This window comes from Procambarus clarkii, chromosome 2 (assembly GCF_040958095.1).
Source record: "Procambarus clarkii isolate CNS0578487 chromosome 2, FALCON_Pclarkii_2.0, whole genome shotgun sequence".
Lineage (NCBI taxonomy): Eukaryota > Metazoa > Arthropoda > Malacostraca > Decapoda > Cambaridae > Procambarus > Procambarus clarkii.
The window spans coordinates 51,094,702-51,120,934 of record NC_091151.1 but is presented as its reverse complement, the minus strand read 5'-3'; the positions used below and the strand labels follow the sequence as shown (position 1 = coordinate 51,120,934).

General features: G+C 47.7%; 2 protein-coding genes across 3 annotated transcripts in view; both read left to right on the top strand.

The window, feature by feature from the left end:
• Positions 1-26,233, top strand: part of LOC123762344 (uncharacterized) — a 360,436-nt gene that overhangs the window by 45,488 nt on the left and 288,715 nt on the right. The gene's annotated exons all lie outside the window — the stretch shown is intronic.
• LOC138366601 (antigen LPMC-61-like) lies at positions 23,728-24,462 on the top strand. The gene has a single exon (XM_069327639.1). It carries the CDS (start codon positions 23,728-23,730, stop codon positions 24,460-24,462), a length of 735 nt encoding a protein of 244 aa, XP_069183740.1.

Sequence of the window (26,233 nt, the reverse complement as noted above, 5' to 3'; positions counted from 1 at the left end):
TTATTCTAACCGTAGGATAGGATGTTCCTATAGTTTTAGCCTCTTATTCTAACCATAGGATAGGATGTTCTTATAGTTTTAGCCTCTTATTCTAACCGTAGGATAGGATGTTCCTATAGTTTTAGCCTCTTATTCTAACCGTAGGATAGGATGTTCCTATACTTTTGGCCTCTTATTCTAACCGTAGGATAGGATGTTCCTATAGTTTTAGCCTCTCGCTAGGCGCTTTCTGTGTGCTGTTCCTCCCTATCTCCCTAATTCACTAGGGAATTAATACATCACAAAGGGATAAGCTACTCTATCCCTTTTGTGATGTGTTTTATGGTCTCAATAAACGTAGTTGAATTCACTCCCTCTCGCCTATCCATCTGTCCTTCCTCACACCTATCCCTCTTGCTCTCCCTCACTATCAGTATTTCTCGCTTTATATATTCCCCAAATATATGGAACTGATATAACGGATAGTTTATTGCTGTGAACTGAAGGCTGTACGGTTATTTGTATGGTTGGTGGTGGATGTTTGGTGGTGGATGAATGGGTCTGGTTGGTGGTGGATGTTTGGTGGTGGATGAATGGGTCTGGTTGGTGGTGGATGTTGGTGGTTGGTGAATGGGTCTGGTTGGTGGTGGATGTTGATGGTGGATGTTGGTGGTTGGTGAATGGGTCTGGTTGGTGGTGGATGAATGGGTCTGGTTGGTATAGTGTGTGTTGGTGGTAGATGAATGTGTCTGGTTGGTATAGTGGGTGCTGGTGGTTGGTGAATGTGTCTGGTTGGTATAGTGGGTGCTGGTGGTTGGTGAATGGGTCTCTCTCTCTCTCGCTCTCTCCCATTCTTCCTCTTCCACACCTCCGTTCAGAGTCAGTAGAGACGACGACATTTATACATTTCTCTATATGTTTTTATTGTCTTCGATTTTACTGTTATTTTATTAATATTTTCTTGCCTGTAAAGAAACCTTGAGGGTGGAATTTTGAGTGTGTGTGTGCGTATGTGTGTGCGCGTGTGCGTGTGCGTATGTGTGTGTGTGTGTGTGTGCGTGTGTGCGTGTGTGCGTGTGTGTGTGTTACGGCCCTCTCGGGTCGCAACTGGGTTCTTACTCTGATGTTGTTAGAGGAAGGGTATCCGGCCCCAAGCCAGTAGTGGCTTTCAAGGGATGTGATCCACAACGCAAGTAAATTAAAAGGGGAAGGGAAATAAAGTCAAAAACTTAATATAATATAATGATCACCGTCACCAATAAATATATATAAAGGATTACACGGGGGGGGGGGGTATAAACACTATAATACACTGTCGTCTTCTTCTGAAGACCCTGGATCCTCTTGGTGCTCTCGTGGCCTCACGACGAATCCTTCGAGAAGCTGAGTCTACCCCGGCCACAGGTCAGCCAAAACACAGTTCCACTGGGGGCACCGCCGTGGAGGCCGTCAACCACAAGTCCAGCAGATGGCTGGCAGGTTCCGAATCAGCAACGCTGGTTAGGCCACTCCACGAGCGATACTAGGGTAGCGCCCTAGTCAGGAGCCTTGTGTGATACCACAGATCACTCTCCTTTCCGCAATACCCCAGTGGTTAAGCGTCTCCACCAGCCAGTCCCGGGTATGACAATCCTTCAACTGCTGCTTCACAGGCAGGGTAACACCACAGTGTTCATCCGGGAGGTGACTCACAGCTGCTGCAGCAAAACACTTGGTGTCGAGACGGCTGCCTTGGGTAGACTGACTCAACTTCCCTTACAGCAGTCCCAGGTCGACTCTGTAAGCAGACACGTCATCAGTAACAGGGACACACAAAAGCACCTCACTTACAGGCTCAGACCCAAACGCCCACCTATCCACTCCATAGATGGCGTTGTTGTCTGAGCACCACCTCACCAGAGGTCAGCAGCGGCTGTGTTATGAGCTGAACAGGACTGGAAACTGGCCCTCGTGGCCAGTACACCTCGTCCTCACCAGGTGTCGTCGTCCATTTGGAGGAGGTTTCGGGAGCTGACCCACAGATGGCGTGGTCGTCACTGCTCCAGGCTCGGACGCTGGATTCGGGTCCGTAACAGTGTGTGTGTGTGTGTGTGTGTGTGTGTGGTAGTGAGCAAGGAGCAGACCCCTGACATCATCACACTGGTAAGGTCCCTCATAGTTATCCACGGGTATTCATCATCCCCCTTCCTTCTCTTCCTTCTGGACGTCTCTCATTATTTCTTTCCCGCACCCTCTTCTCCTGACCCTTCTTCCCATAACTTGCTCTCTCCCTCTCTCTCTCTCTCTCTCTCTCTCTCTCTCTCTCTCTCTCTCTCTCTCTCTCTCTCTCTCTCTCTCTCTCTCTCTCTCTCTCTCTCTCTCTCTCTCTCTCGCTTTCTCTCTCTCGCTCTCTCTCTTGCACTCTGTCTCTCTTGCTCTCTCTCTCTCTCTCTCTCTCTCTCTCTCTCTCTCTCTCTCTCTCTCTCTCTCTCTCTCTCTCTCTCTCTCTCTCTCTCTCTCTCTCTCTCTCGCTCTCTCTCTTGCACTCTGTCTCTCTTGCTCTCTCTCTCTCTCTCTCTCTCTCTCTCTCTCTCTCTCTCTCTCTCTCTCTCTCTCTCTCTCTCTCTCTCTCTCTCTCTCTCTCTCTCTCTCGCTCTCGCTCTCTCTCTCTCGCTCTCTCTCTTGCTCTCTCTCTCTCTCTCTCTCTCTCTCTCTCTCTCTCTCTCTCTCTCTCTCTCTCTCTCTCTCTCTCTCTCTCTCTCTCTCTCTCTCTCTCTCTCTCTTTCTCGCTCTCTCTCTCTCTGTTATTTTGACATTTACGGTTCAGTATAACTGTCGCAATATGTCACAAGCTGGGAGCTATTATCCTGTGACGGCTTATTTTATAATCTGATTCCCAGAAACTGATGTATTCAGTGAGGTGTATTTACTAGGGTAAATAGGAGGTATACTTGAATGCCTGAGGGCATTCGTTAGCGTGAAGCTGTAGCAGTGTGTCGGGGCCAGATTCACCATTGGGTCAGTTGACGCGTGTCCTGGGACATCTCATCCTCTTCACATTCTCCACCGTCCCTCGCAAGCTTTCTGGAGCACGGCAATGGCTAGAAACAGGATGGGCGGGCATCCTCGAGGGACGAGAAGCAATTTTGTTGGGTGTGTGAGGTGAGGGTGATCGCCTCTGGGTGGGCCTGCGGGCCGCTCCAAGCAACAGCCTGGTGGACCAAACTCTCACAAGTCAAGCCTTGCCTCGGGCCAGGGGAGTAGAAGAACTCCCACAACCCCATCAACCAGGTAGGTGGCATTCCAGGTCCTCTTCTTTTTGACCAGGGGCCAGTGGGTGAGTCGTGTTTCAAGACATGTGGCTGTTTGGAACGGTTTCATTTGTCATTCGTGGCTGGCAGTGTCCTCCCTCTGCTCTCCTCTGCCCCACCTCGCTCCATCCCTGGATGGAATAGCATGACCTGGTGACCTTTGTAAGGTGTGGCGGGATGGTACATGGTACAGGGAGGGATGGAAGGAAGAGCAACCAGGACGAGGGGCGAGGCTCAGCCTTTGTAATGTCCCTTTGTAAGGACATTACATTTTTTTCTGAGCAAAATCGAGCGCTTAATCACATCTACCGCTGTAATATATGACACCAGATGGCACCTCTGAGTTGGGTCAGGCGCCAACCTTTGTACCCACTTACCGCCTCACACAGTAACACTACAGTGTTCACAGTCGCACACAGTCGCTCAGTGTTCGTAGTCGCACACAAAGTTGACGGTGGTGCTGACTTTCTCTCACAACGTTTTCAACATGTTCGCGTCTCAAAGAGCTGTCAAAATCGTAGATCATAATGTACATCGAATTTGTAGACCAAACCAGTTACTGGCGTAATAATAATTGCTATTGTAAATACATTTGTAGACAAAGGAATCAGTCAATAATTAAAGCAGTAGCACAAATAATTATGGGGATTTATAAACATAATAAATGAAGAAATTTATATAGACCCTTTGGGGTATGGGAAGCGACTCCAATTATTGTATCTAACCAAACTCATTCAGGGATATATCTAACCCGTTCGTGAAACAGACTAGCGAACCCATAGTTATTATGTTACCCGGTAATCAGTTTCATGAAACAGCCCTGTTTCCTAACCAGTATTTACCCACGTCTTTTCTGACTCTAGACTTGTTCAATTCGGATTAATTGTTTCGCTTAATACTTTGTGCTGCTATGTTTAGCACCTTAATTCCCCCTTTGTATCCTTTCATCAGTTTTTGTACTTTAATCAGGTAACCCGTATATATATATATATATATATATATATATATATATATATATATATATATATATATATATATATATATATATACGGGATCACCATAGCCCGTGCTACTTGGAACTTTTTGTTCCAAGTAACGAAACAACAACAACAACTTGCTTTTCACCTTTCTAGAGAATATAAATTAAATTTTCCTAATCTCTCTTCATAATAGAGAGATTAATTCCTAATCTCTCTTCATAAGAGGAATTACCAATGTCTGAATATAACTTTGTCACCCTTCTCTGTTAATGGCCTTACTAATGATGGCTAAAACTACACACAGAAATCACAATAGCGTGATGCATTTAATGAACAAATTCACAAGGGCCGTGGCGAAGATTCGAACTTACGTCAGAGAGCATCCCAGACGCTGACCATGTCGTAGCTCAGTCGATTAAGGCAGCGTCTGGGATGCTCTCAAACGTAGGTTCGAATCCTCATCACGGCCCTTGTGGATTTGTTCATGTCTAAAACTCCATATATATATATATTAGGCTGAAGATCAATCGTATACTGCTAACACTTATTGCTATAAATCCCATTAAACTGTTTTTCTTATTTCTAACGTTTATTCATTCATTTCTTTCATATATGTGAATGAGTTTGTGTGGATATATACATGAGCTGCCTCGTGGAGTTCTTATACCTCCTATATTGATATATGCGCACGATTTCGTTATAGTTCGGGGACGTCATTACTTAGTATATAGTTAGATAGTCCATGTGATATAGTTAGTGTTTAAGGGATATCGTTACACAGTCCGTGGGATATAGTTTTTATAGGATGTCGTTCCATAGATCACAGGACATTGTAACGTCGACTGAGGAACACTTATCCATGTAACCTTGTCGTGTAGGAAACTGTCACATTCATAGTCTCTTCAACACTGGTTTTGTGACTGTGTTGGTCAGCTCAGATTAGTAGAGACATTTTATTAGTGAATCAACAGTAGGTACGGATCGTCCGACCCCCTGCACTTTGTTAAATGGTGGCCTTGATTGATATAGCAGACTGTTAGTGGCGGTAATGGCGGTGTATCCGGCCACTCATGGTTTTATATAACCGGCTGCCGGATGAGTGAGTACAGGCTGGCGCATGTGTCTGTACCACTACCACTCTGGGTGATCAATAGTGAAGTATGGGTGTGGTGATGGTGGTGTTGGGACGGTGACTCCCTCGTAGGACGGTGTGTGTGTGTGTGTGTGTGTGTGTGTGTGTGTGTGTGTGTGTGTGTGTGTGTGTGTGTGTGTGTGTGTGTGTGTGTGTTCACCTAGTTGTATTTTTTTTCACACCACACCCACACACACACACACACACACACACACACATACATACATACATACATACACACACAGGACACACACCAGGAAGCAGCCCGTAACAGCTGTCTAACTCCCAGGTACCTATTTACTGCTAGGTAACAGGGGGCATCAGCGTGAAAGAAACTGCCCATCTCTTTCCGCCGGTGCCGGGAATCGAACCCGGGCCACAGGACTACGTAGCCAGCGTGATGTCCACACAGCCACCAGCGGCCCCAAGTGTGGATGTGTGCGCGTGAGAGTGCACGTGTGTGCGCGTGAGGGTGGAAACGGCAAAATCTTAACATTTCACAACTCTACGGACATTACGACCCACGTTTAACTTACTCCTCGGGGTATATTTTCCTCCTGATTGTTATACATGAGGTCTCGATTCACGTATTCCTCTGCTTCGTGCATTTTGGCTTTCGATTCCCGACGGTCCTAGTTGTTGGGCTCCAGTCCTTCCCTTCGTCCTGTCACCATAGCCCTGTCACCTCAGCCTTCCTAAATCCTATTTAGCCGTGCTGGCTTAGTTATCTTGAGATCTTGAGGTTATCTTGAGATGATTTCGGAGCTTTAGTGTCCCCGCGGCCTGGTCCTCGACCAGGCCTCCACCCCCAGGAAGCAGCCTGTGACAGCTGACTAACACCCAGGTACCTATTTTACTGCTAGGTAACAGGGGGGCATAGGGTGAAAGAAACTCTGCCCATTGTTTCTCGCCGTCGCCTGGGATCGAACCCGGGACCACAGGATCACAAGTCTAGCGTGCTGTCCGCTCGGCCGACCGGCTCCCTTCACATAAATACTCAGACTTGCATTTTTATTGTTTTCTTCTCCATTAGCCTTACTCGCGGCCACATGACCTCCACCTGTGACCTCCACGCCCTCTTGTGTGGCGTGGAGGTCACTGTGCAGTGACCTCGTCTCCGGGGTTACCACACAGGAACAGAACACTCGCCTCCAGACACGTCTACACTCAAGTGCGCTTGTTGTTATCGTGAATATAACATGATATATTGATCCTCCGCTATCATCGTCTCCGCTCACGTTGTATACGTGTACGTTTAATATTACAGATGCATACATGGTCTGCAGCACGGATATGTAATGTTCCCTTTGTCTTACCTTCAGTTCTTTATGTGATCAATGTGTCTGAACGAAGCCCTGTGTGTGTGTGTGTGTGTGTGTGTGTGTGTGTGTGTGTGTGTGTGTGTGTGTGTGTGTGTGTGTGTGTGTGTGTGTGTGTGTGTGTGTTGCACATACCCACCCTTGCATGACGGCTTGATTGTGTGCATCAGTCTCGGGACTACAGTCTCGGGACTACAGTCTCGGGACTACAGTCTCGGGACAACAGTCTCGGGACTACAGTCTCGGGACTACAGTCTCGGGACTACAGTCTCGGGACTACAGTCTCGGCACAGCAAAAGTGTCGAGTTAAAAATGTTTTGTGTATTTTGCCCTGTTGCTACAGGTGTTGCGTGTCTGTTGCCTGTGGTGAGCAACAGCTTAGAACATGCACCCGGGACGGGACACCTATCCACTCCCCTGAGACGGGACTCCTATCCACTTCCCCACCGCATAAATCCTATTCACCTGAAAACCGCGCCCTCCAACCTTATTTAAGCTGAGAATGGGTTCATTAGGTGCGGCGTCCCTAAGGGCCGAGCTGCCTAACCCTCTCCTCTCGTACTCAAATGATCTCGTCGAAGCAGCTAGTCAAGTGCTGTTATTGTCAGAGTCGGCTCTTAACACCACTTCGCCCAACTGGGGACCTGCTTCAGGGCTTAACTTCCTCCAACTGGCATTTGCAATCTCCCGACGAACTCCATCGGCATCAAAGGGTTGCAATGGGTGGGTGTTGTAGTTGAAGGGGGGGGGGTTAGTGTGTGGGTGTTGTAGTGGAGGCTGGGTAGTGTGTGAGTGTTGTAGTGGAGGCTGGGTAGTGTGTGAGTGTTGTAGTGGAGGCTGGGTAGTTGTGGGTGTTGTAGTGGAGGCTGGGTAGTGTGTGGGTCTTGTAGTGGAGGCTGGGTAGTGTGTGAGTCTTGTAGTGGAGGCTGGGTAGTGTGTGGGTCTTGTAGTGGAGGCTGGGTAGTGTGTGAGTCTTGTAGTGGAGGCTGGGTAGTGTGTGGGTCTTGTAGTGGAGGCTGGGTAGTGTGTGAGTCTTGTAGTGGAGGCTGGGTAGTGTGTGGGTCTTGTAGTGGAGGCTGGGTAGTGTGTGAGTCTTGTAGTGGAGGCTGGGTAGTGTGTGGGTCTTGTAGTGGAGGCTGGGTAGTGTGTGGGTCTTGTAGTGGAGGCTGGGTAGTGTGTGGGTGTTGTAGTGGAGGCTGGGTAGTGTGTGAGTGTTGTAGTGGAGGCTGGGTAGTGTGTGAGTGTTGTAGTGGAGGCTGGGTAGTTGTGGGTGTTGTAGTGGAGGCTGGGTAGTGTGTGGGTCTTGTAGTGGAGGCTGGGTAGTGTGTGGGTCTTGTAGTGGAGGCTGGGTAGTGTGTGAGTCTTGTAGTGGAGGCTGGGTAGTGTGTGGGTCTTGTAGTGGAGGCTGGGTAGTGTGTGAGTCTTGTAGTGGAGGCTGGGTAGTGTGTGGGTCTTGTAGTGGAGGCTGGGTAGTGTGTGGGTGTTGTAGTTGAAGGGGGGGTTTAGTGTGTGGGTGTTGTAGTGGAGGCTGGGTGTGTGTGGGTGTTGTAGTTGAAGGGGGGGTTAGTGTGTGGGTGTTGTAGTGGAGGCTAGGTAGGTGTGGGTGTTGTAGTAGAAGGGGGGGTTAGTTTGTGGGTGTTGTAGGTGAGGCTGGGTAGGTGTGGGTATTGTAGTGGAGGCTTAGTGGATGGCTACTGTAGTGAAGGCTGGGTGATATGCACCCCTTATGGCACGATGCACTACAAACCTCCCCCCCCCCCCCCCATGTTAGCGTAAAGGTGGTTGGGTAGTATAGAGACGGAGTAATTTGCCCCAACTCAGGCAGTTAATTTAGGGACCTCTAATGGTGCCGAGAACCACATTGAGAGTAGAGTGGCTGCAATTTAAATGCCTTTTGGACGTCTTTGCCATGAAATCAGGCTGAAGGGTAGGAGAAAGGGCCCTTCAAGAGGAGGGACCTGTCATCAAAAGAAGGGGGTGGGGGGGAGAAGGGGGGGGACAGGTCTAGGATGAATTGGTGAGAGAGTGTATGTCTCCCTGACAGGTGGATCGTTGGACAGGTAAATAGAGTGCTTCGCCGGGGCTCGGGTAATGAGGTCTGCCGCCTGGCTGAACATACGTTATGTCACTCCGCTACCACCTGTCACCCATCTGCCAACCACCTGCCAACCATATGTCAGCCACCTCTCGCGCACCTGTCATCCAACCTACCAAATATCTGCAATCCAGGTGTTACCTAGCAGTAAAATAGGTACCTGGGTGTTAGTCAGGTGTCACGGGCTGCTTCCTGGGGGTGGAGGCCTGGTCGAGGACCGGGCCGCGGGGACACTAAAGCCCCGAAATCATCTCAAGATAACCTCAAGGAAGATAACCACCCACCTTCTCTAATATTGAGGCCATACTCACCTAATCACTTAGTTCCTCTTGATTACCTCCAAAATGAATTATTGTTGACTTTGGGTTTCCAAATAACAATTTTTATCTACGATGATTTACTGCCCGAAATCGTAAGTAAAAGTGATGATCATTCACTTAAAGTTACGTTATTAACTTTGTCGTTGTAAGTGTTGGTGGGTAAAGTGAGCCTTCAGGTGAAGTGATGAATGATCCGGTGAGACACATTCGTGTTATATATCACATTTGATGAGAAACATGATAAATATACGGTATAAGTCATGAATTATACGCTAAATTCGGGATAATTTTGATGAATAATTCCGTAAAAATTCAGCCACATTGGTTAATTATCTTCAAGATAACTACTTAATTACGTTAAATACGTTGAAAACAACGTTGTAAAATAAACGTTGTAAAATAAACGTTGTAAGACGTTTGAAAAAAATAATATACGTTGTAAACGTTGGAAAATAATTTAGCAAGTCGAGAGAAAAAACTGAGGTTAATAAAATGTTAAATGAGATGTTTTAGGTGTCACGGCATGACGCTACCTCTGAGGAACAACCTCGTAACGACTCATTAACCGTAATTAATAACGTGACAGACGCGGGTTAGGCGTAATTAACGCCCGCCGCTGTATCCTGGTTACGTCTGATGTATGCGTGTACTAAATTCTTGTTCTAATTACAATGACGCTGACGGGGAAAATTACTGTGCTAGAGGTGGAAGGGACGGAGGGAGGGAGGGAGGGATAGGTAGATGAGTTAGGTTTGTTGTGGCGTCCGCCGGCTAGCTAGCCAGTCAGTCAGCCAGCAAGCCAGCCAGCCAATCATCAAGGCAGCCAGCCAGCCAATCATTAAGGCAGCCGGCCAGCCAGTAAGCCAGCCAGCCAGCCAGCCAGCCAGCCAGCCAGCCAGCCAGCCAGTCAATCATTAAGGCAGCCAGCCAGCCAATCATTAAGGCAGCCAGCCAGCCAATCATTAAGGCAGCCAGCCAGCCAGCCAATCATTAAGGCAGCCAGCCAGCCAGTAAGCCAGCCAGCCAGCCAATCATTAAGCCAGCCAGCCAGCCAATCATTAAGGCAGCCAGCCAGCCAATCATTAAGGCAGCCAGCCAGCCAGCCAATCATTAAGGCAGCCAGCCAGCCAGTAAGCCAGCCAGCCAGCCAGCCAGCCAGCCAGCCAGCCAGCCAACCAGCCAACCAGCCAGCCAGCCAGCCAGCCAACCAGCCAACCAGTCAGCCAGCCAGCCAGCCAACTGGCAAGCAACTCAATGTGTTCTTTCATCCTTTCATAACAAAACATTAATATACAAGCAAGCAAGTGTTGTACCAGGCTGGTGACATCTGTCTGGTGATCACCAGCTAAGCTAACCATGAGTGACGTTTCCCCAACAAATTGTAATGATTTTTCACAGCTAAACTTCACTGCCATCCGATAACTAAACTGAATGTCAACTGCCACTCCCAGAGTCATTACTTTAAAAATGAAATGTTTTAATGATTTTATTCATTGCGAAATATTACGTGTATTATCAGATTTGGGAAATTGTGAGTAGAACAATCTTGGCCCGGGCGCACGGATTGTCATTCTTGGATTGTCATTCCTGCACGGATTGTCATTCCTGCACGGATTGTCATTCCTGCACGGATTGTCAAGAATTGTCATTCTTGGACTGACTCTACTACAAGTGTTACAATATCTACTACTACTACTTCTACTACTACTACTACTACTACTACTACTACTACTACTACTACTACTACTACTACTACTACTACTACTACTACTACTACTACTACTACTACTACTACTACTACAACAACGGCTAGACCTTCACTACAGCAGCTACCACTAACTACTACTGTCATAGAATAGTGGTACACAGACTCACCTGGGAGTCGTGACACACCGTCAAGGATACACACACATGAGTCGCTGTTAAATATATTTCTTACTCATTGATTCACTAATTCGTGAGATGAATATTGTGAAACTTGAAGGATGTGGTTCGTGGTCTGCTCCCCCCAACATATTGAACAGATTTGACTGAAACTTTGCCATGTTCTTGGACTTACTTTGCTTTAATAGACTAATGGACTGCACATTGTTCTTGAACGGACTTTGCATTTTTTATTTGGACTGACTGTGCTTTCCTCTTTGCTCTCCACTTTATCCTGGGGTCTTATAATGGACTGACCGTCCTTGTAGCTGGCCCAGACCCTTCTAGGATTCACTCAGTAACTTGACAGATGAACTGAGAAAGTTGTTGCGTTGGCCATCGCTGATTTTCATTCCCTCTCTGTGTTGAACTCCTTCCGACCCGCAGCCATTCCACAACACCATTTAAACTGGACAAACTTTAAATCAGAAGAAGATGAGACAAGTTTCCCCGTGGGGTCCCTTGGGGGTCCCTTGGGGTCCCGTGGGGTCCAGTGGGGTCCCATGGGGTCAGAGTGAGAGTATGAGAGACGCAGATGGGATTAATATGAGTGAGTGTATGAGACAGAACATCTTATATTGAGAGGTATGAGGCACCCAGAATAGTTGGGTTTGAGAGCAGGAAGAGCGGCTAGTAGGTCATGTTGATGTCGTGAGGGACTCAACACTGGTCACGCTGATGTCATGATGGACTCAACACTGGTCACATTGATGTCATGATGGACTCAACACTGGCCACACTGATGTCATGATGGACTCAACACTGGTCACATTGATGTCATGAAGGACTCAACACTGGTCACATTGATGTCATGATGGACTCAACACTGGTCACATTGATGTCATGATGGACTCAACACTGGCCACATTGATGTCATGAAGGACTCAACACTGGTCATATTGATGTCATGATGGACTCAACACTGGTCACATTGATGTCATGAAGGACTCAACACTGGTCACATTGATGTCATGAAGGACTCAACACTGGTCATATTGATGTCATGATGGACTCAACACTGGTCACATTGATGTCATGATGGACTCAACACTGGTCACATTGATGTCATGATGGACTCAACACTGGTCACACTGATGTCATGATGGACTCAACACTGGCCACACTGAGAACACGAGAGGCCGTGGACACAGATGCCGCTTGAGGGCATGATTTTTGTGATGAATTAAGTCATCATCAAGGGTAATTTTGTCCACTTATTGTGTATGGCTTTATTGGCTCGCCGAGGTGATGATTTACCTCATGATGAGTCGTAAAGGTCACGATGAGTCGTGAAGGTCAGGTGATGAGTCGTGAAGGTCAGGTGATGAGTCGTGAAGATCAGGTGATGAGTCGTGAAGGTCAGATGATGAGTCGTGAAGGTCAGGTGATGAGTCGTGATGGTCAGGTGATGAGTCGTGAGGGTCAGATGATGAGTCGTGAAGGTCAGGTGATGAGTCGTGAGGGTCAGGTGATGAGTCGTGAGGGTCAGGTGATGAGTCGTGAGGGTCAGGTGATGAGTCGTGAGGGTCAGGTGATGAGTCGTGAGGGTCAGGTGATGAGTCGTGAAGGTCAGGTGATGAGTCGTGAAGATCAGGTGATGAGTCGTGAAGATCAGATGATGAGTCGTGAAGGTCAGGTGATGATGGGCCGTAGATAATGCCAAGCTTCATCGTTCACTCAGAATATCTATGTAATTGAGAAAAATGTAGTTAAGAAAAATGTCATCATTCGAAGACAATTCCCTAGCTCTTCTCGCCTCAGCTCGATGTTCAACAAATGTCGAAATATTTCATGTAATATTTCATATTACCCAAAACCCTTCGCTCAGTATAGCCCCCCCCCCTGTCTGCCCACTGTACCGTAACTGTACCTGTTTTGGCCGCTACCCAATACCTGGCTGGTGGGTACACGCTATGTAAGCGGTCAATGAAAATAGATTAGCACAACTGTAAATTGCTTACCTCAGAGGACATCAGTCCACTACGGGCTCACCATAGCCCGTGCTACTTGGAACTTTTTGTTCCAAGTAGCGAATCTTATAGAAGAACAACATCAGGGTTCAGTTCTTGAACTCAATATATGACCGAGTAATCCTTCCGTCACAGTCAACAAGAAGGGTATTACCGGTGAATAATTAAACTAATTAACCCGAACCATGAGTAACCCTGGAAACACAAACCGAAACTGTCTCTATTTTCCGCTTGTTACAACTTGTAATAAAGTTGTTACATCTTGGCTTAACGTGTTTATGACGTATTAGAACGTTGTTACAACTGGCTATATTGGTTGTTATAACTGGTTAGGAGGTGTTAAAACTTGTTCGAACGTTGTACCAACGTCGTAGTTTCGGTGTGTGTTTGGCGGGAAATTGCTAGTGAACTTAGAAACATTTTTAGGACTGAAAAATATATATATATAAAGACGAGATGGTACAATCCAGGCGTGTTGACATTCCATCAGCAGCCCAATTCGCCGTGGGGGTTTAAGCCGGGGAGGAAACTCCCTCAAAGAAAACTCCCAAGAATATCCAAGGTTGCAGTTGTGCAGTAAATTTGTTAAGGCAAGATAAGAAGGTGTGGAGGCCGGAGGAATATTGACCGACGCTGGGATGGCCGGATCCCACACGGGACTCTCACAAAAGTCTTCTTGAATGATGTTTCCGTTTATGGGTCGCTCTGTGAGCGATCCAGTGGACGTGTGGAGGGGTGTCTTGGGGGACGGATGGAAGGTGGAGGAATAGGATAGGCAGCTTAGGTTAGTGGAAAGGATGGAAGGAGTAGAAAGCTGTAGAAGCGAGTAGAAAAGGATGGCTGAAGTAGAAACGGGTGGCGAAAATTAGTAGAAAGGTGCGGCTGGAGTGAAAAGAAAAGGGCCAAAAATGATTAGAAAAGGGTGGCGGAAATAAGTAAAGGTAATAATAATAATAATAATCCATCTAACCGGGGGACATGCCGCCAGTATATATATATTCATGTTAGGCTTATATCGAGGTCTTCCCCCAAAGATAGAACTACTGACCCTCCCCCAGGAATGCAACCCCATAACAAGCTGACTAACTCCTGGGGGTACCTACTTACTGCTAGGTGAACAGCTGCAGTAGGTGAATGAATACGCGCCCAACCACTTCTGTCCCGCCCGAGATTCGAACCCGGAATTCCCGAGTGTGAGTCGAGAACGAACGGTCGCCGGTTCTACAAGACACCCTAGATAAAAAGGAATGAAAAGGAATGACAACGAGGGTTGAGGAGAAGCAGAAATAAAAGGGTCTTTAATATGTTGTCGTATAGGGAGCCGGTCGGCCGAGCGGACAGCACGCTGGACTTGTGATCCCGTGGTCCTGGGTTCGATCCCAGGAGCCGGCGAGAAACATTGGGCAGAGTTTCTTTCACCCAATGCCCCTGTTACCTAGCAGTAAAATAGGTACCTGGGTGTTAGTCAGCTGTCACGGGCTGCTTCCTGGGGGTGGAGGCCTGGTCGAGGACCGGGCCGCAGGGACACTAAAAAAGCCCCGAAATCATCTCAAGATAACCATCAAGATAGGCATGAAAGAGGCGAATAGGAGGCGGCTTATGAGGAGAAAGATAAGGAGGAAGAAGAAAGAATTGGACTCTTGGGTAGTTCCGATAAGAAAGGCAGTGATAAGAAGGTTAATATGTCAACATAAGTCACTCCGAAATGTAAACATCTACCCAGCCTCGCCCTCCTCCTTCGGCAAATACACTATATCACTACTTTTACTTATTTAAGTATTGATTTACCTGAACGTTATTACTATTATTGTTGATAAGTTTCTTGTCCTCCGTAACATGGGAGGGGGGGGGGGGGTTGTTGAAGTGTCCAGGACTGATTAGTTTGTTTGTTTATCATAATGGGAGCTGAAACGTCGAGGTTGGGAAGTTTTCAAGAAACACAAACTCCTCTGTATATATATATATATATATATATATATATATATATATATATATATATATATATATATATATATATATATATATATATATATAATCTTTGAATCAATTAATCTTTGTGTTTAGATAGATCTTTGATTTGATAGATCTAGTTTAGATTAATCTTTGTGTTTAGATAGGATATATATATATATATATATATATATATATATATATATATATATATATATATATATATAAGGCACAACTCTCCTAAACACGAGAGTGAAGTGTACAACTTTAGAACACTTTCCCACCAGGAGACTCGAACCCTAGCCAGCACAGAAGCCTTCCAGCAACTGGCATAACAGGTACGCCTTAACCCGCTCCACCACCAGCTCAGACATCCGGCGTCTGAGCTGGTGGTGGAGCGGGTTAAGGCGTACCTGTTATGCCAGTTGCTGGAAGGCTTCTGTGCTGGCTAGGGTTCGAGTCTCCTGGTGGGAAAGTGTTCTAAAGATATATATATATATATATATATATATATATATATATATATATATATATATATATATATATATATATATATATATATTTCTCTGTTGATTAAAGTAATGTAAATATTTACGTTACATCCAAAATAGATTGGAGCCTCCGTACCCTGGGTGTTGAGAGCCTCCGTACCCTGGGTGTTGAGAGCCTCCGTACCCTGGGTGTTGAGAGCCTCCGTACCCTGGGTGTTGAAAGCGAGATACAGAGAGGAAGGCTGAGAGTGTTGGGAGGAGGCGAGGCGGCCCCCATCTGATAGCTGGTATCTTGGCCCAGGTAGGCGGCGTCGCCCCAGATGGTTCAGGTGACGCCTGCCCTTCACCACAGGTGTATTGACACCTGTCTTATCCTCCACGCCTTCCCTCCCTCCGCCTGCATCCTCCTTCGCTGTGGTGTGGAGTGGGAGAAGGTGTACCACGTGAGGAGTTGTTATTTAATTCTAGGGAGAGACGAGAGGGGGGAGAGAATGGCCAGTCATTCTGGAAATCAATCGACTAAACTTATGTTCAAAAGAATATTTTTGTCTTAAATCACTTTTTATATGACGTCAAGACACCCGAGTAGGACCCTTTTTTTAAGTGACAGTGTTTAGTGGAACGTTAATGTAAAAGAAGTCTTGAAATAAGTATCCTTTACAGTTCCTGTGTGGGTGACTGGCGCCCTACGGTAAACACCGGGAAACATATTAAAAGCTGGGGCACAGTTCTGTTGGGTCTATAAGTGTGCCACTTACGTGCCGCAAGAAAGAGCGCGGCTTTTGCGCGTTATCACCACAAAAGTTGTAGACGAGGACTCACAATAAAGTGGCTGAAAAATGTGGACCAGACCACACACTAGAAAGTGAAGAGACGACGACGTTTCGGTCCGGTCGACGACGTTTCGGTCCGGTCGACGACGTTCGGTCTAGTGTGTGGTTTGGTCACCACAAAAATTATCCTCTTGAAGCAAATACGTGAGAGAACAGGTGTTAAACAGATGTAAACACGCGCCGACTCCATCCACAAGTAAACAAATACACACACACAGGTAAAATATAAGTGCTTCAGCCCTTCAGGGGAAAATAAATATCAGAACTTTTATATACAAGTAATATTGCATATTTGTATTTTTGGATACGGTGAATTATTTTTTTGGCATGGCCGGGAAGAGGGGGGGGGGAGGGGGGCGTTCAGAGTCTTCGTAGGAAGGGGGGGGGGAGAGGGAGGGAGGGGGTTATTTGGTAGTTCCAAAAGTAGGTAGCAATTCAATTCTTCCACAAAATGACGGAGAAACTAAAAATGTTTATATTAAGTAGATTGAATGTCATTTTATTTGCCCTGGTTTACATAGAGCACCTCAATGTGAGCACCACTAGGTGAGTACCACTAGGTGAGCACCACTAGGTGAGTACCACTAGGTGAGTACCACTACATGAGTACCACTAGGTGAGTACTACAATCGACTTGAGAATGGTCCAGGACGGACCGAAACGTCGTCGTCGTCCCTTCACCTTCTAGTGTGTGGTCTGGTCAACAGGTGAGTACCACTAGGTGAGCACCACTAGGTGAGTACCACTAGGCGAGTACCACTAGGCGAGTACCACTAGGTGAGTACCACTAGACGAGTACCACTAGGTGAGTACACAGAGGCGGTGCCTGGCAGCATTGACCGGCCAGACGACTCATTAGCCGGGCATCCGTTCCTGTGATGAATAGTAACTGGAGATAGAGCGATGGATATATGGACAAAAGAAAATCTGGCAAGACCAAGGTGGATAGATGGAGACACATGGCCGGGATAACTGAGCAGCTTGAGGTTGACAGGTTGAGGAAGACGGCAGTAAATTGGTAGGATAAAGAAAGGACGGTTTAGACAGATTGAAATATCCAGATGAAATATTGTGTTGTGTTACGGTTGATAGGAGCATGTGGCTGGAATACTGTGGCAAAACTCGGTCAGTTATTCAAGCTCCTGATTTAGAATTTAGGGAAGGAAGAAGAAACTATCAGGGGAAGCGCCAAGCCATTACGACTATATAGCACTGGGAAGGGGTCAGGATAAGGATTTGGGATGGGACGAAGGGGGAGGAAATGGCGCCCAGCCGCTTTGGGAGGGTCGGGGATTGAACGCCGATCTGCATGAAGCGAGACCGTCGCTCTACCGTCCAACCCAAGTGGTTGTAGAATTTAGGGAACAGCGCCCTATATACAGAGAGCTTTTAGCGATCATTTTACTCTTAAGAGTGACGGACAACTGTGATCTCGTTGAATTCACAGTGAATGGGAACATACCATGGCTTGCAGTGTAATTTATTTGATACACAGTGACATCATATTATCCTGATATGTTAATGAGGGGAGGGAATTATCGGGGAAAAGCACTAAGCTAATACGACTATAGCACTGAGAAGGGGTTCAGGATGAGGATTTGGGATGGGACATGGGAGGGAAGGAATGGTTCCCAACCACTTCGGACGATCGGGGATTGAACGCCGACCTGCATGAAGCGAGTGGCGTTCGCACTGTGGGAGCCTTGACTGTGGTGGGCAGCTGTGATTCACAGACCTCTTCATCACCAGCCTGTCCTCATGTCCTCATAAGGACACAGAACTCTCAAGATTAAGATGTTATAGTTATAGATTCAGCTACTCTGAACAAGTTCCAAGTAGCACGGGCTATGGTGAGCCCGTAGTGGACTTACCTGGCACAGGAGCGGGGCAAGTAGCACGGGCTATGGTGAGCCCGTAGTGGGCTTACCTGGCACAGGAGCGGGGCAAGTAGCACAGGCTATGGTGAGCCAGTAGTGGACTTACCTGGCACAGGAGCGGGGCAAGTAGCACAGGCTATGGTGAGCCCGTAGTGGACTTACCTGACACAGGAGCGGGGCAAGTAGCACGGGCTATGGTGAGTCCGTAGTGGACTTACCTGGCACAGGAGCGGGGCAAGTAGCACGGGCTATGGTGCAACCCGTTCTCGCACTTTCTTACAGTCAATATTGACTTATTAAATACGTGCATATGTGACATACTAATTTGTTGTGAATATTTTAGTTTACCTTGAAAAGCTTCATAGAAAACACCGACCTCACCTAACCTTCTTAGTATGTTAAGATATGCATCTTATTGCTTCGTAATTACACTTATTACTTAACCTATTATAGGTATAGGTTAAGTAATAATTGTAATTACAAAGCAATAAGATGCTTATCTTAACATACTAAGAAGGTTAGGTAAGGTCGGTGTTTTCTATGAAGCTTTTCAAGGTAAACTAGTATGTCACATATGCACGTATTTAATAAGTCAATATTGACTGTAACAAAGTGCGAGAATGGGTTGGTATTGTGAATGGTTGGTGCTTGGGTGCGGTCGAATCACCAATCATCGGCCCAGGAATGGATTGTAGAGGGCAAAGATGATCTTGGAGTGAGGTCGGGGTTGGTCGGGTGTCGGGTGGTCGCCCGGCCTTGAATGGTATTTGTCATTTGAATGTCGGTTGGTCGGACCGTCGCTGTGGTAGAGGTTGTCAGTAGTCGGACCGTCGCTGTGGTAGGGTTGTCAGTGGTCGGACCGTCGCTGTGGTAGGGTTGTCAGTGGTCGGACCGTCGCTGTGGTAGGGTTGTCAGTGGTCGGACCGTCGCTGTGGTAGGGTTGTCAGTGGTCGGACCGTCGCTGTGGTAGGGTTGTCAGTGGTCGGACCGTCGCTGTGGTAGGGTTGTCAGTGGTCGGACCGTCGCTGTGGTAGTGTCGTAAGTGGTCGGACCGTCGCAGTCGTAGTGTCGTAAGTGGTCGGACCGTCCGCAGTCGTAGTATCGTAAGTGGTCGGACCATCGCAGTCGTAGTGTTGTAAGTGGTCGGACCATCGCTGTGGCAGTGTCGTAAGTGGTCGGACCGTCGCAGTCGTAGTGTCGTAAGTGGTCGGACCGTCGCAGTCGTAGTATCGTAAGTGGTCGGACCATCGCAGTCGTAGTGTTGTAAGTGGTCGGACCATCGCTGTGGCAGTGTCGTAAGTGGTCGGACCGTCGCAGTCGTAGTGTCGTAAGTGGTCGGACCAGAGGTGCTGTAGCATGAAACAATGTCCACACATTTCTCACATATCCTGCTGTCATTATCCATCACTCAAGTGCGTTCCGATAATGGCAACTTTACCAGCACCAGGATAAAGTGCCATGACAGACACACACATCAACACAGCTCTCCCCAGCTTCTCTCTCTCACCCCTCAACTGTCAGTCATCTGCGACAGTAAATCAAATGGTGAAAGTTTTCACGCAAGGGAAAAGAGAGAACTTATCAAGAGAGAACTGGATAAGCACCTCCAAAGGATACCTGATCAACCAGGCTGTGACTCATACGTCAGGCTGCGAGGAGGCCGCGTCTAACAGCCTGGTTGATCAGTCCAGCAACCAGGAGGCCTGGTCGACGACCGGGCCGCGGGGACACTAAGCCCCGGAAGCACCTCAAGGTAACCTCAAGGTAAGGGTGTTAATTAGAGAATAGTGTAGTGGTGCTGTGTACACAGGTCCATAGGTTATCTTATCTTGAGGTTATCTTGAGATGATTTCGGGGCTTTAGTGTCCCCGCGGTCCGGTCTTTGACCAGGCCTCCACCCCCAGGAAGCAACCCGTGACCGCTGACTAACACCCAGGTACCTATTTTACTGCCAGGTAACAGGGGCATAGAGTGAAAGAAACTTTGCCCATTGTTTCTCGCCGGCGCCTGGGATCGAACCCAGGACCACAGGATCACAAGTCCAGTGTGCTGTCCGCTCGGCCGACCGGCTTCCTTAAATGCGTAAGGTTAAAAAAACGCGGCCGTCAAAATTACCGTGGGGGGGGGGAATAATCATTTGTGTTTTAATGAAATTACGATCATTGGAATTTTCCTGTTTTGTGTTCCGATAAATTGGTTGATTTTACAGTTAAATTGGATAAATACAGTGAACCAATGTGTAGTGTGGAGACTAGGGTAGGGGGGGGGGATAGTGTTGTATATTTACAATTGTATCTAATGTATTCGAGGCTTGATTTGTATACTGTTGAAGATATTGAGTGTACAGTTGATGTGTTATAATTTTTATGTATTGTGGCTTCACTCTTTAATATTCTAAGACGAGTTTTTACTTATTTTTTTGTAATTTGAATTCAATTGCGAGTCTCAGGGTATTGTAATTCGGTGATTTATTGCATTAGTTATTAGTGATTTATTGCATTTACGTTAAAAAACGGCGATTTACGAGTGATGTTTCTCGTGGGTGGCAGGCTGTCCATGACATCATATACGTCATGGGGAGGTTATGACGTCTACTGACGTATCGCCGCCACAACGTAGGCTTCCTCGCTCCACCTACTCCTTCCATCTTATACTGTTGCTCGCGCTATATTGTATAATTTTTGCCTCGCGTCGTAAGTCATTATATTGCGTTATACTCATTGTATTATGCCCCCATGATGCTGCGTCGTAACTAGTATGCTTCTCCCCATTTTCTGGAGCTCCCATTCTTTTGTTGACCACAACTACTCCATTATCACCCCCCCCTAAACCACAGTCAAGCCTGGCCTTGGGCCGGGCTTGGGGAGTAGAAGAACTCCCAGAATCCCATCAAGCACTCAATCTTCCACTCTCTTCCCTAACAATACTCCACTCGCACCCGTTCCCCCATTCCCCATTATTTCTCCCCCACATCCACCTCCCTCTGACTTCCACTTGCTGTCATTCCATTACCGTCTGTATCCAGGCAGGTCAGCGCCAAGCTCTGCCTTCAGTGCTGAAGAGACTCTCAATATTCCATTCAGACTTCGACCCTTGGTAATAGGAGTTTTACTCTATTGGCTCCTTGAAGGGTTGTTTTGACTAGAGCTGTGTGTGTGTGTGTGTGTAATTACCTAAGGGTAGTTACAGGATGAGAGCTACGCTCGTGGTGTCCCGTCTTCCCAGCACTCTTCGTCATATAACGCTTTGAAACTACTGACGGTGTTGGCCTCCACCACTTTCTCACTTAACTTGTTCCAGCCGTCTACCATGTGTGTGTGTGTGTGTGTGTGTGTGTGTGTGTGTGTGTGTGTGTGTGTGTGTGTGTGTGTGTGTGTGTGTGTGTGTGTGTGTGAGTGAGTGTGAGTGTGTGAGGGAGGGAATGGAGGACAGACAGGCTGATATGGAGTAATATTTTACACAAGTGGAAGACGACGGATGCCTCGAACTGCCTGACCCTCTGGCATCCTGTCATCACAATCAATCCTCTATAGGATTTTGATAGAAATATATCTCCCTAAATTCATCATTATTCCTTGACATTTTCATGCCCTTAGTATATAGGATGTTTTCTGTAGTTGATGCTCGCTTCCTTTCTCTTAAATATTCCAGATTTACAAACAAAATCTAGTGCTTGTGCGTTGGTTGGTTTGTTATATTACTGGAGAATGTTGGTGCATGTTTTCTCTCGATGTTCCGTGTGTCTCTTGTTGGTAAATTATTCTGTGGCACTGTATCATTGTTACATGTTAGTGGTCCAGTAGGTTGTTGTTGTTGGTGCTGCTGTGGTGCTGCTGTCAAGCTGTCCCCGTCCGCCCTCTCCTCTGTACTAGCACGTTTTCCTGTGTTGCCCTCAGTGGTGAAATTAGATTCTGTTGTGGTGACGGTGCATACAGATTGGCTGCTGGAGGCTGTGGCCAGGCTGAGGGTGCTGGAATCTGGCTCTGTGCTGATGCTCACCCTTGTTCTGTGTTGCTGCTCACCCTTGATCTGTGTTGATGCTCACCCTTGATCTGTGTTGCTGCTCACCCTTGTTCTGTGTTGCTGCTCACCCTTGATCTGTGTTGCTGCTCACCCTTGATCTGTGCTGATGCTCACCCTTGTTCTTGTCGCTGCTCACCCTTGTTCTGTGTTGCTGCTCACCCTTGTTCTTGTCGCTGCTCACCCTTGTTCTTGTCGCTGCTCACCCTTGTTCTTTGTACTGCTCACCCTTGCTAATTACCAACCACCTGTTGCCCCCTGGCCTTACTCCTAACGAGCTTATAACTAATAACAAATGAATGCCATGTATATATATATATATATCTATTAATTAACACAAAATGTAGAGCTGGAAAAATGAATAATTAAAAGAACTTCCAGCAATAACTAAACACATGAAAAGTTAAGAAACCACTTGAGACGAGTGAGTCAAACGACGCATGAGTGAGTGACCCATCTTGAGAAAAATGTTTGTATGTAAACTACACCTTCCCGTTGCCTGAAGGAACGGGTGGGAAGGGAGTACCTGATGGGTGGGTAAGGGTAGTGGACTAGTGGCCTATACCAGGTAATCAGATCAGATGACTTATTTGATTAAATTGCAGTGTTATCTTGAGGTTATCTTGAGATGATTTCGGGGCTTTTAGTGTCCCCGCGGCCCGGTCCTCGACCAGGCCTCCACCCCCAGGAAGCAGCCCGTGACAGCTGACTAACACCCAGGTACCTATTTTACTGCTAGGTAACAGGGGGGCATAGGGTGAAAGAAACTCTGCCCATTGTTTCTCGCCGGCGCCTGGGATCGAACCCAGTTAGAAATGTTAGAAGTGTTAGAAATGATCTCAGACAAGCTCCTGCAGGAAGTGCCGGACGGACTGCGTTGTAATAGTGATATGTGGGCCTGCAGGCCGCTTCACCCAACAGCCTGTTGGATCAGGTCATCACAAGCCTGGGGGCCCCAGACTGGGCTTAGTGGCAGTGGAAGAACTTAACACACTCCAGGTGTAATGTTATAGTGACCCGCTGTGATCCTGTATTGTCCCTTGTAACTGTTGTCATCATTTTGAGCAGCGGCTGCTGGACGGTAGAGCGACGGTCTCGCTTCATGCAGGTCGGCGTTCAATCCCCGACCGTCCACAAGTGGTTGGGGCACCATTCCTTTCCCACGTCCCATCCCAAATCCTTATCCTGACCCCTTCTTATAGTCGTAATGACTTGGCGCTTTCCCCCCTGATAGTTCCCTTCCCTTCCCTTTCCCCCCCCCAGTCCCATCCCAAATCCTAATCCTGAACCCCCCCCCCCCCTTCACAGTGCTATATAGTCTTAATGGCTTGGCGCTTTCCCTTTCACAACTCCCTCCCTCGTCTGCAACTCCATTGGGCTGAACTTGCAGTGTGCAATAAACTAGCCGCCTGAGGCAGCAACAGGCAATCAAAATAGAAAACAGCTTGGGGGGAAGAGGGAACACGCAAGGGGGGGGGGTAAACTGTGAGGGAAGAGAGAAGAGCAATAACAATAAACAGGAACTGGGAACAGGTTAATAGATTACCGATGAGACCGAGTTTTACCGCTCACAGTCAGTGGGGCGCAGCTGGCTATTTGGCTCGCTGGAGTCCTGGCCAGCAGGTAGACCAGCAGGTAGACCAGCAGGGAGACCAGCAGGTAGACCAGCAGGTAGACCAGCAGGGAGACCAGCAGGTAGACCAGCAGGTAGACCAGCAGGGAGACCAGCAGGTAGACCAGCAGGTAGACCAGCAGGTAGACCAGCAGGGAGACCAGCAGGTAGACCAGCAGGTAGACCAGCAGGTAGACCAGCAGGTAGACCAACATGGAGACCAGCAGGGAGACCAGCAGGGAGACCAGCAGGTAGACCAGCAGGAAGACCAGCAGGGAGACCAGCAGGTAGACCAGCAGGGAGACCAGCAGGTAGACCAGCAGGGAGACCAGCAGGTAGACCAGCAGGTAGACCAGCAGGGAGACCAGCAGGTAGACCAGCAGGTAGACCAGCAGGTAGACCAACATGGAGACCAGCAGGGAGACCAGCAGGGAGACCAGCAGGAAGACCAGCAGGGAGACCAGCAGGTAGACCAGCAGGTAGACCAGCAGGTAGACCAGCAGGGAGACCAACATGGAGACCAGCAGGTAGACCAGCAGGTAGACCAGCAGGTAGACCAGCAGGGAGACCAACATGGAGACCAGCAGGTAGACCAGCAGGGAGACCAACATGGAGACCAGCAGGTAGACCAGCAGGCAACACATCTCTTGACTTTACCTTTCGCTGCCTGACAACTTTATAATTGTGTTCGACGTCCCTGTACTTCTCTATTGAACGAGGGCTTTACCAGTGTCCGGTCACCAGCGGAGGTGGGTAGCGGACCCTCTTCTACCTGGAAGAGTTGCCTGCGACTGTGACAACTGACAGGGTTCCTGCACCCTGCACTCTCTCACACTCGGCTCCCTGCACTCTGCCCCCCCCCCTCCGTCGTGTGTGTCCCCCCCTCGCCCCCCTTCATAACCCGCATTAGAGGAGGCTTGAACCCTTTATCCCCTCCGTGGGAAAAATAAATTCCTTCTATATATTTAATGTCGTTGTGTGGTGTGCAGGCGACAGGCAGGTGCTGTGTGGTGCTTTATCTGCGGCATAGTCCCACCTGGCGTGTCTGTGTCAGCTGTCTCACACACACACACACACACACACACACACACACACACACACACACACACACACACACACACACACACACACACACACACACACACACACACACACACTCACACACACACAGACACACACACACACACACTGCATGCAGCAGCTGCTGGTACATCAGTTTTTTATAAGTCTGAAATGATGTGACTTCAGATCACACTACAGGTGATGTGTGTGTGTGTGTGTGGCTGTGATAAACCTTTATCGCTCTCCAGTCTTGCTGTTGGGTAAGTTGTGGACATGAAGAGTCTGTCCTTACTCAACATGGCGTGAAGTTATAAGCTCAGACGTTCCATTCATCATCCCCCCCCCCTCCTCTCTACGCCCCGTGTGCCCTAAATGACTCTATAACCAGAATTCCACTCTATCTTCTCTAGTTTGATGTCATCTAAATGCTAAGTACCTTTCAGACCTCTAGTCGCTGCCCACCCGTGCTATCTCACTATCTACTCTTGCTATCTCACTATCTACTCTTGCTATCTCACTATCTACTCTCACTCATCCTACCATTAGATCACCACTTTTCCGTAGTGGTGAAGTACTGTTTTACGGTCCAGAGGATAGCTGAATGTGGCGTCTATGTCCTTTTAACCAAAGGATATGAGATAGACTAAGTGTTTCGTCCTCGGGGTCTTTGGTTTTATTGATCCACAAAGCCCTATCCCCTCCGGTTTGACTTTTTTTTTTCCCTGGCTAAAAAGTCGGGTTAAGATTTGCGATCCTAACCCAAATGTTTGATGAATGTTGTGTTTATACGGCGCTAATGGCCTCATTACTGCGCTCTTAGGTAATTAATTTATCAATTCATTTTTTTTTATTTTTTTACATTTACATGCGTGGCAGAGTGTATAAGAGGAGTCTTAGTTCAATGGACAGCGCGGCTTAATACTACACGCGGTCTCAGATATCTGTGACGTGAATGCGACACGTCTCCGGTATGTTACAACGCAATTGCGTGCTCCAATACGCAATTGAGTGCGCCAACACGCAATTGCGTGCGCCAACACGCAATTGCGTGCGCCAACACGCAATTGCGTGCGCCAACACGCGTTCCTGGCACGGGTAGCCAGCAGGGAGGGTGGATGGAGTTACTACGCCCGTGGAGTCGAATCTTAACGAAATGGTAATGTGTCTGGCCAGACCACACGCTAGAAGGGTGAAGGGTCGACGACGTTTCGGTCCGTCCTGGACCATTCTCAAGTCGAAATGATACTGTTCCCGCCTCCTCCACTCTGGAATAATACAAGCTGACGTTATTGTTGTGGTGGCCCCTTGTTGTGGTGGCCCCTTGTTGTGGTGGCCCTTGTTGTGGTGGCCCCTTGTTGTGGTGGCCCCTTGTTGTGGTGG

Excerpts from the sequence above, each read along its gene's own strand:
- LOC138366601 (XM_069327639.1), top strand. The coding sequence starts at position 23,728 with ATGAGACCGAGTTTTACCGCTCACAGTCAGTGGGGCGCAGCTGGCTAT.